Genomic DNA, 11138 nt, shown 5'->3' with positions numbered 1-11138 from the left:
ACAGCAGCAGCAGGCGTCAGGGTCGGGAGACAACCCACGACCTCCTGTATACCAGGCGAGGTAGTTAACATCTCCTAGCCACCGTGATGATGATGAGAAAGAGAGAGACACACAAACTCCAATACACAGCAGCAGCAGGCGTCAGGGTCGGGATCGAACCCACAACCTCATTGCCTTACTGACGTCATCATTCATCATCGTCTGCGTCACCGCCTCCCTCACCGCTCCGCTCACCTCACCCCTCACCCGTGGGTCTCGCACGCTTTGTCTTCGGTGGCACAGGAGCTCGTTTCGCGAGGGACGAGAGGAACTTCTCGCACCGTTTGCCGTCGGTGATCTCGGCCGCTTCCTCAATTCCTCGGGCGGTGACGTGGCGCAGCGGGTAGCTCGCTAAGCCGCTTGCCGCAGAAACGTTGCGGTTCTAGATCCGGCAGGCCGCCCCGGTTATTAACCCTTTCCCGCTGCGATGTCGCCTGCAAGTTGCAGGGGGGGTGGGTTTCCTGTTCACCGCTGAATCAAAATTTTTTATTTATAGAGGCGTAGTAGCGCCGTCGTTTTTAAAGACATTGTACTGCAAACTCACCGCAGAGAACCGTAGCGGACGCGACCGCCGCACCCTACAATGGCTGGCGCAACAACTGTGCCACACGCCTCTCTTGCGTGCCCTTTACTTACGATTCCATTCCGATGACGTAACACGTACACGTACGTCATCAGCACGGGAACGGGTTATCCATAAAAACTATGCGCCGACCGCTTCACAGCACACGTTACAGATCATCGCCCGGTGTACTTCGCAAACCAGTTGGCCGTTGTGCTTCTGGTGTCACGGCCGAAATCTTCACAAATTGGAAAAATGACACTGCAATTACACACACACACGCACGGTGGCAATCATAGCCCCCGCCTACTGGTCGAATAATGCCCATGTGCAGGCCACGTGCGCTGAGTCACCTTGTGCCACACAGGGAACAGCTGCCATCGGGGCTGCCCCCTTTCAAACGCGTTGAGATGAGGCGCAAGTCGCTCATCGCTTGCAGTGCACTTTTTGAGACGCCACGTCGTAAATGAGGGTGGCTCTTATCAACAACAACAACAACTAACTGTCGTCGTCGTCGTCGTTATTACGATCGGCGGTGCTCTCCGATGATCGCGTTGTTCGCCCGCAGCTCTACGCCAGGGAGAAGAAGAAGTTTGGGAAGGCCGACTCGGACGGCGTCCAGGGTCTCAACATCACCGAGTTCCTCGCCTTCGAGCACCCCGAGGAGTTTGACTACATGCAGGTGACCGTGCCGGGCTCTTGGTGGTCGCTCACTAAAACTCAACAACGGTGTGCCTTACCAGGTAAGGCCCCACTGAGCTGTGTAGTTCGCTTTTTCAGAAGCGACCTGGACACCACAAATGGTAGCAGCTCAACCAAGTGGCCCATCATCATAGCAGCAGCCAATCAACTCGAAACGTGTGATGTTGATTCTAAATGTGGAGGGGACATTCCTTATTCTTTGCTACTGCCGTGATGGCACGCTACTACGTTACGCTGCTACGTTACGCCGCTGAGTGTGTTAAAAGAGCGTGCGGCTCGGGAGAGACGCCACCGCTGGCACAGACCTACGTGGCGGTGGCAGTGTGGCCCTGCGTCCTTTTGGTTTGTAAAAAAGAAGCACCGAACAAATTCCCCACTAGGTGGTGCGTGCGTCCGCTCCTGAGCATTGAGTTCTGTTCGATTTGTTGCGCTGGTGATGGTCGCGTGCATTCAAGTTGCCCGGCTGTTTAACGCAGGAGTTCGTGCGATGCTGCGTGAGCAGCAGCAGCAACAACAAAAATAAAAACATGGGATTCGTGACAAGGTGGCGTTCATTACGCACAAAGTGCTTGCAAATGAACCACAATACCTCGCTGATCTCGTCAAGGAGCATAAACCATCATCACGTGAACTCCACTCATCCTCGTAGCAGCGGCTTCTGGCTGGCCATTGAACAAAGACGGTCACTGCATCGCGCGGCGCTTTCAGATGCCCTTCTGCAGCCATCTGGAACGCTCTTCCTCCCGATATTAGGAAGCCACTGGAAATATCTACTTTTAAATCTAGATTAAAAACTCATTTTTTTAGAACTACTTTTCGTGTTTAGTTTGTTGTCCTTCTCCCGCACCTCCGATTAGCACAGTTGGTGACGTACGGTGTGAAATAAGTTCTCAACATTAAGTATCTACAACATTGCAGAGAACGAATACACGGCCATTGAGGGATATCACACAGCTAACGAATTAGGTATTTAACAGTCATAAACGAAACGCTCAAATCTACAAACCACTGCAAACAAAGTGGGAGAGCAAGAGGCACTAGATTATCGTTAGGCGCATGTGCAGGTAAGCTCCTACAACAAGTGTCAAGGTAAGGCCCCGCTGAGCTGTGTAGCTGTTTTTCACAAGCGACCTGGCTATCACAAATGATAGCTCAACCAAGTGGCTTACCATCATCACGTGGGAATTTCTAGAGATGTTGGTGGGTGACGTGGGTGAGAGACGTTGGTGGGTGAGAGACGTTGGTGGGTGACGTGGGTGGGTGACGTGGGTGAGAGACGTTGGTGGGTGACGTGGGTGAGAGACGTTGGTGGGTGATGTGGGTGGGTGACGTGGGTGAGAGACGTTGGTGGGTGATGTGGGTGAGAGACGTTGGTGGGTGATGTGGGTGGGTGACGTGGGTGAGAGACGTTGGTGGGTGATGTGGGTGGGTGATGTGGGTGAGAGACGTGGGTGGGTGACGTGGGTGAGAGACGGTGGGGTGACGTGGGTGAGAGACGTTGGTGGGTGATGTGGGTGGGTGATGTGGGTGAGAGACGTTGGTGGGTGACGTGGGTAAGAGACGTTGGTGGGTGACGTGGGTGAGAGACGTGGGTGGGTGACGTGGGTGAGAGACGTTGGTGGGTGACGTGGGTGAGAGACGTTGGTGGGTGACGTGGGTGAGAGACGTTGGTGGGTGACGTGGGTGAGAGACGTTGGTGGGTGATGTGGGTGGGTGATGTGGGTGAGAGACGTTGGTGGGTGACGTGGGTGAGAGACGTTGGTGGGTGACGTGGGTGAGAGACGTGGGTGGGTGACGTGGGTGAGAGACGTTGGTGGGTGACGTGGGTGAGAGACGTTGGTGGGTGACGTGGGTGAGAGACGTTGGTGGGTGACGTGGGTGAGAGACGTTGGTGGGTGACGTGGGTGAGAGACGTTGGTGGGTGACGTGGGTGAGAGACGTTGGTGGGTGACGTGTGTGAGAGACGTGGGTGGGTGACGTGGGTGAGAGACGTTGGTGGGTGACGTGGGTGAGAGACGTTGGTGGGTGACGTGGGTGAGAGACGTTGGTGGGTGATGTGGGTGGGTGACGTGGGTGAGAGACGTTGGTGGGTGACGTGGGTGAGAGACGTTGGTGGGTGACGTGGGTGAGAGACGTTGGTGGGTGACGTGGGTGAGAGACGTTGGTGGGTGACGTGGGTGAGAGACGTTGGTGGGTGACGTGTGTGAGAGACGTGGGTGGGTGACGTGGGTGAGAGACGTTAGTGGGTGACGTGGGTGAGAGACGTTGGTGGGTGACGTGGGTGAGAGACGTTGGTGGGTGATGTGGGTGGGTGACGTGGGTGAGAGACGTTGGTGGGTGACGTGGGAGAGACGTTGGTGGGTGACGTGGGTGAGAGACGTTGGTGGGTGACGTGGGTGAGAGACGTTGGTGGGTGACGTGGGTGAGAGACGTTGGTGGGTGACGTGTGTGAGAGACGTGGGTGGGTGACGTGGGTGAGAGACGTTGGTGGGTGACGTGGGTGAGAGACGTTGGTGGGTGACGTGGGTGAGAGACGTTGGTGGGTGATGTGGGTGGGTGACGTGGGTGGGTGACGTGGGTGAGAGACGTTGGTGGGTGACGTGGGTGAGAGACGTTGGTGGGTGACGTGGGTGAGAGACGTTGGTGGGTGACGTGTGTGAGAGACGTGGGTGGGTGACGTGGTGAGAGACGTTGGTGGGTGACGTGTGTGAGAGACGTTGGTGGGTGACGTGTGTGAGAGACGTTGGTGGGTGACGTGGGTGAGAGACGTTGGTGGGTGACGTGGGTGAGAGACGTTGGTGGGTGACGTGGGTGAGAGACGTTGGTGGGTGACGTGTGTGAGAGACGTGGGTGGGTGACGTGGGTGAGAGACGTGGGTGGGTGACGTGGGTGAGAGACGTTGGTGGGTGACGTGGGTGAGAGACGTTGGTGGGTGACGTGGGTGAGAGACGTTGGTGGGTGACGTGGGTGGGTGATGTGGGTGAGAGACGTTGGTGGGTGATGTGGGTGAGAGACGATATTGACGGTCCCTGTCGCTGTGCGCTTGAGCAGGACTCGGTGCTGGAGGAGGCTCTGCTGGAGCACGACAAGGATGGCGACGGCTTCGTGAACCTCGCCGAATTCCTCGGAGACTACCACCGGGACCCGAGTACGCCACACGCACGCACAAAGACAAAGATCCCCCGTATAGCCTTAACGTACTGTTGGGCAAGGGCTGTTAGCACAGCACCTACGAAAGACCGGCACGACACACGAGGGGGTGGGTGGCCAGCACCACGCCCGGCCGCCTTTGTCTCCCTAGTGGCGATGTTTACACACCGCACCCAGGTACTCATTTGAGGCCGAGTCCACCTAGGGAAGGCCGTGGGCCATTCAGATAATCGTCACCGGTGTTGTCCGTGAGCGGGAATTCGAACTCGGGTTGCCGGGTTTCGTAGCGCAGCGTAGCGCTAGCTGCTGGGCCACCACTGCGCACGCACACAGGCAGGTGCCGAGTGGCAGGTGTCATTATGTTCAAGCGATGCCATCATGGCCCAAACCGTTGATACCATGACCTCCACCACCACCATCACCACCTCCGCCGTCCCTCGCTACCAAAGAGTTTTACCTTCCACCAGATCCCGCAGCTGCTGCTGCAAAGTCAACACACGACCCCCGACGGTCTCATCCACAACCTGCTCTTAAGACTCACAGTGAAACCACTGGACTCGCAGCGAGACCCACACACTCACTGTGAGACCCAAAGCCTCACAGTGAGACCCACAGACTCACAGCGAGACCCACAGACTCACAGTGAGGCCCACAGACTCACTGTGAGACCCACAGACTCACAGTGAGGCCCACAGACTCACAGTGAGACCCACAGACTCACAGTGAGACCCACAGACTCACAGCGAGACCCACAGACTCACAGCGAGGCCCACAGACTCACAGTGAGACCCACAGACTCACTGTGAGACCCACATACTCACTGTGAGACCCACATACTCACAATGAGACCCACAGACTCACAGTGAGACCCACAGACTCACAGTGAGACCCACAGACTCACAGCGAGACCCACAGACTCACAGTGAGACCCACAGACTCACTGTGAGACCCACATACTCACTGTGAGACCCACATACTCACAATGAGACCCACAGACTCACAGTGAGACCCACAGACTCACAGTGAGACCCACAGACTCACAGCGAGACCCACAGACTCACTGTGAGACCCACAGACTCACAGTGAGACCCACAGACTCACAGTGAGACCCACAGACTCACAGTGAGACCCACAGACTCACAGTGAGACCCACAGACTCACAGTGAGACCCACAGACTCACAGTGAGACCCACAGACTCACTGTGAGACCCACATACTCACTGTGAGACCCACATAATCACAATGAGACCCACAGACTCACAGTGAGACCCACAGACTCACAGTGAGACCCACAGACTCACAGCGAGACCCACAGACTCACAGTGAGACCCACAGACTCACTGTGAGACCCACATACTCACTGTGAGACCCACATACTCACAATGAGACCCACAGACTCACAATGAGACCCACAGACTCACAGTGAGACCCACAGACTCACAGCGAGACCCACAGACTCACTGTGAGACCCACAGACTCACAGTGAGACCCACAGACTCACAGCGAGACCCACAGACTCACTGTGAGACCCACAGACTCACAATGAGACCCACAGACTCACAGTGAGGCCCACAGACTCACAGTGAGACCCACAGACTCACAGCGAGACCCACAGACTCACAGTGAGACCCACAGACTCACAGTGAGGCCCACAGACTCACTGTGAGACCCACAGACTCACAGTGAGACCCACAGACTCACAGCGAGACCCACAGACTCACAGTGAGACGCACAGACTCACAGCGAGACCCACAGACTCACTGTGAGACCCACAGACTCACAGTGAGACCCACAGACTCACAGCGAGACCCACAGACTCACAGTGAGACCCACATACTCACTATGAGACCCACAGACTCACAGTGAGACCCACAGACTCACAGCGAGACCCACAGACTCACAGCGAGACCCACATACTCACTATGAGACCCACAGACTCACTGTGAGACCCACAGACTCACAGTGAGACCCACAGACTCGCAGCGAGACCCACAGACTCAGTGAGACCCACATACTCACTATGAGACCCACAGACTCACAGTGAGACCCACAGACTCACAGCGAGACCCACAGACTCACAGCGAGACCCACATACTCACTATGAGACCCACAGACTCACAGTGAGACCCACAGACTCACAGCGAGACCCACAGACTCACAGTGAGACCCACAGACTCACAGCGAGACCCACAGACTCACTGTGAGACCCACAGACTCACAGTGAGACCCACAGACTCACTGTGAGACCCACAGACTCACAGTGAGACCCACAGACTCACAGTGAGACCCACAGACTCACAGAGAGACCCACAGACTCACAGTGAGACCCACAGACTCACAGTGAGACCCACAGACTCACAGAGAGACTCACAGACTCACTGTGAGACCCACAGACTCACAGTGAGACCCACAGACTCACAGAGAGACCCACAGACTCACAGTGAGACCCACAGACTCACAGTGAGACCCACAGACTCACAGACTCAGAATGAGACCCACAGACTCACTGTGAGACCCACAGACTCACAGAGAGACCCACAGACTCACAGGACTCAGAATGAGACCCACAGACTCACTGTGAGACCCACAGACTCACAGTGAGACCCACAGACTCACAGTGAGACCCACAGACTCACAGACTCAGAATGAGACCCACAGACTCACTGTGAGACCCACAGACTCACAGAGAGACCCACAGACTCACAGTGAGACCCACAGACTCACAGTGAGACCCACAGACTCAGAATGAGACCCACAGACTCACAATGAGACCCACAGACTCACAGTGATACCCACAGACTCACAGTGAGACCCACAGACTCACAGTGAGACCCACAGACTCAGAATGAGACCGACAGACTCACAGTGAGACTCACAGTGAGACACACAGACTCACAATGAGACCCACAGATTATGGTCCCCGGACCTGCAGTGGTCCGCGTGGGCTGTGATGCCAACGCAGCTTGACCCGGACAATGATGACGACGTTCTCATACCTTTTGTTATGGGCATTACTCTGGATACTTTATTGCAAAATTAGGTTAGTCAAAACTACCCTTATTAAACTACCCAAAAATCTAAATGCCCCCACACCTAAAAAAAACCCTAGAGCTGCGTTTAAATAAAAATGTGTTTTTATGTTCCGTTTGTATGAATCATTTTGTATTTCTGGTATTTAGAAAGAGAAGTGATTGATTGCGTTATGTCACCAGGGTTGAGCGAGGGGCTAGGTGCTCCGTGGGGGCGCAAACGAGTTTGAGAAACGCTGCCCCGACAGTATCACACCATTTGCCCCTTGGTCTTCTCTTCCCCCTTGGCCGCTGGGTTCGTTGAGACCCCCTCCACTGCCTGTCCTCGTGCCTCCGATAAGCACGGTTGGCTACGTACGGTGCGAAAGAAGTTCACCGCACGTACGTCCCGGCAATCGGCCATCGTTTGCCCCAGAGAGCGCGTCCGCAGCAGGTGGAGAGAAGATGCAAACCGCTCGCAGAAAAGTGCCCGCGTGGGGAATCTCACCGAGTGTCACCGCCGCCACCGCCCTGCCGCCATTTTAACTGCAGGCGTCCGGCACCCGGATTGGAACCCAGACTCTCGGCTGTGGCTGTGACTTAAACTCTGCACCTCCCCTGCCACTTTGCCCCCCCCACCCTCCCTCTCCCCACCCCCCCCTCTCCCCACACCCCCTCTCCCCACCCCCCCTCTCCCCACACCCCCTCTCCCCACACCCCCTCTCCCCACACCCCCTCTCCCCCCCCCCCTCTCTCTGTGCCGCCAACCGCGCTCACAGCGGCAGAGAGCGACCCCGAGTGGGTGATCACCGAGACGGACAAATTCACCAGCGAGTTCGACATCGACCACGACGGGAAGCTCAACCCGAGCGAGCTGCTCTCCTGGCTGATGCCCAACAACCTGGAGGTGGCCGAGGACGAGGTGAGAGTGGGAGGGGGGGCCGTGCCCGCGATGAGAGCTTCCTTTCGGAGGGCCACGCACACGCTCGCTCAGCGACACGCATGCTCAGTGACACGCACACGCTCGGTGACACGCTCGCTCAGCGACACGCACGCTCAGTGACACGCACACGCTCGGTGACACGCTCAGCGACAGATCGAAAGTGTTTTCGCCGTAACTCGGCGACGCGTCTTGGCGACGGGAGGGGGGCGCTGAGAGGTCGGCGGGGTGTGGCGTCTCGCCCCCAGACGGAGCACCTCCTGGAGCACATGGACACGGACGGCGACGGGCAGCTGTCGCACGACGAGGTGGTGCAGAACAAGGAGCTCTTCCTCACCAGCGAGGTCACGGACTACGGGCGGCAGCTCGGGGAGCAGTACGCTCACCACGAGGAGCTGTGACCGTGCCCGCATCGTCGCCACCGCCCGCCTGCCGTCACACCGCCCCTCCGCCCGCCTTCCCGAGTCTCCGGTCCCGTGACGCGGTTCCAGCCGTGTGCGCCAACCGTCCGCAGGTTGAACAGGGAGAAGCGTTTGATTTTGTTTAACCGACCCTAGGTAAGGCACACGGATGCCGTCTACTCGCTTTCAGGAGGGGTTCCTGCATTTAGATATTTGGCCAACACCAATGGTCATGTCGTGTGTATTTTTAGCTGAGGGAGGCGAAATCGGTGAATCCGGCTGGCAACCCGTGTAGAAGAGGGGGAGAGTGTACACACTCCTAAGACAAAAGATCTCCCCGTTATAGCCTTCACAGACTGTCAGGGCAAGTGCTGCTAGCGAGCACCTATGAAGGCTGGAAGGGCACACGAGGGCGTGTTTGGCCAACACCACGCCCGGCCACCTTTGTCTCCCCCGTGTTGATGTTTACACACCGCGCCAGGTACTCATTTAAGACCGAGCCCCCCAAGGGGAAGTTGAGGATCAGTTCAGATATTTGTCAATGTTATTGATCGTGTGCGGGAATCAGACTCGGGTCGCTGGGTTCGTTGTGCAGTGCACTAACCACTACACTACTGCTCTACACACTCAGCACTCACACTGTAGTACAGGGGTAGAACATACAAACTCCACTCACTCTGTAGAACAGGGGGAGATCATACAAACTCCACTCACTCACTCCACACTCTGTAGAACAGGGGGAAATCACACAAACTCCACTCAATCATTCTCTAGGACAGGGGGAGATCATACAAACTCCACTCACTCCACACTCTGTAGAACAGGGGGAGATCACACAAACTCCACTCATTCATTCTGTAGGACCGGGAGAGATTATACAAACTCCACTCACTCACTCCACACTCTGTAGAACAGGGGGAGATCACACAAACACCACTCCACTCACTCTGTAGAACAGGGGGAGATCATACAAAATACACTCACTCTGTAGAACAGGGGGAGATCATAGAAACTACACTCACTCATTCTGTAGGACAGGGGGAGATTATACAAACTACACTCACTCCACACTCTGTAGAACAGGGGGAGAACATACACACTCCACTCTCAATCACACTATAGGACAGGGGGGGAACACATAAACAACAAGCGGAAAGGCTCCCGAGTCAGGAATGGAGCCCAGGCCCTGCTTGCTGTGAGGCGCGAGTGTCACCCCAGCGTCACCCTGCCACCCCGAGACGTTACGTCAAAAAGAAGCGTGAGAGTGGTCGGGTTGGGTGTAACTCTGTACATTCTGAAAGTGGTGAACATCACGGGAGAGGGAGCTGCTGCTCTCATGAGCATCGAGGCATTGGGTGCTCATTTGCCCGCTCACAGCCCCGAACCGTTGGGGTGGAACTTCCACATTCCTGTCGTGCGGGGGGACGAGTACTCTCCCGTCACCCAAGCACTTGTTCAAATTCCACGCAAAAGTGGCCAAGTCAAAAGCTGAGACAGTCAGTGGTGCGTACCCACGTGCCGCAAGTCCCCCGCCCGTACGACAAGTATCAACCCTGGCGACGTATTGGTGGGCCGTGGGGGCAGCCCGCTCTGTGTGTAACCAATTCCATGCAGGACACCAGAGCTCTGTTAATTTTTTGTTGTTGGTTGGAACGGTCCATTTCTGTCTGGGAGGGGTGTTTCCTGACACAGACCACTGCCATGCCCCGCCCCTGCCCCACCGCCGTGCGTGCCGTTGCGTGTTGTCCTTGGGGGCGCTCGGAGTGAGAAGGAGAGAGAGAGACCCCTTTCTGTCGTTTCCGAGCGAGCGTACTCAGAGAGAGCGCGCGATTCTCTCGGCCCTTCCGAGACCACCGACTTCCGGCAACGAAAGGGTCGAACGTCGCCTCCCGCCGTTCCCCGGTTGAGTTCGGGGCCCAGGACAAGGCTGAGCGCAGTAGTAACCTCGCGCCGTGACCGTGGGTCTCACTGGCGCGCGCGAGGGGCCACGACGGGAGTCGAACCCTTCCTTACCGTGTTGTGCACGTGGGAGCGAGCGGCGCTGCGGGTACAATACAAGCAGGCCGCGACGGAATCGCCGACCTGCTGATGTTGGCCAATCTAATTCAGTGGATGCTGATGACCAAGTGGGTGCAGTCTCGCCTCACAGGAGCGCCAGAGGAAAACCATCCGACTTTCCAGGATTCCGTGGGTGGGTGTTGACATGTGGAGAGCACAGTGAGTGTGGTGTTAGGGTGATGAACGCCATAATATTCAAGGGCAACTTCATAGCAACTGTCGCTGGCAGTTGTCACCTGCAATGCATTTACTACGGGCAACTATGACAAAGAGGTTCG

General features: G+C 56.5%; 1 protein-coding gene across 1 annotated transcript in view; it reads left to right on the top strand.

The window, feature by feature from the left end:
• The window catches only part of LOC133355038 (45 kDa calcium-binding protein-like), a 27905-nt gene extending 16773 nt beyond the window's left edge, over positions 1 to 11132 (top strand). The window contains exons 4-7 of the mRNA XM_061572295.1: positions 1126 to 1283; positions 4355 to 4451; positions 8241 to 8383; positions 8650 to 11132. Of these exons, the coding sequence (XP_061428279.1) occupies positions 1126 to 1283; positions 4355 to 4451; positions 8241 to 8383; positions 8650 to 8802 (551 nt within the window). The 3' untranslated portion in view covers positions 8803 to 11132. The remainder of the gene's footprint in view (positions 1 to 1125; positions 1284 to 4354; positions 4452 to 8240; positions 8384 to 8649) is intronic.
• Positions 11133 to 11138: the final 6 nt, after the last annotated feature.

This window comes from Lethenteron reissneri, chromosome 50 (assembly GCF_015708825.2).
Source record: "Lethenteron reissneri isolate LAM-NWPU_2019-01 chromosome 50, ASM1570882v1, whole genome shotgun sequence".
Taxonomy (NCBI): Eukaryota; Metazoa; Chordata; class Hyperoartia; order Petromyzontiformes; family Petromyzontidae; genus Lethenteron; species Lethenteron reissneri.
This window is presented reverse-complemented; position numbering and strand designations above follow the sequence as displayed.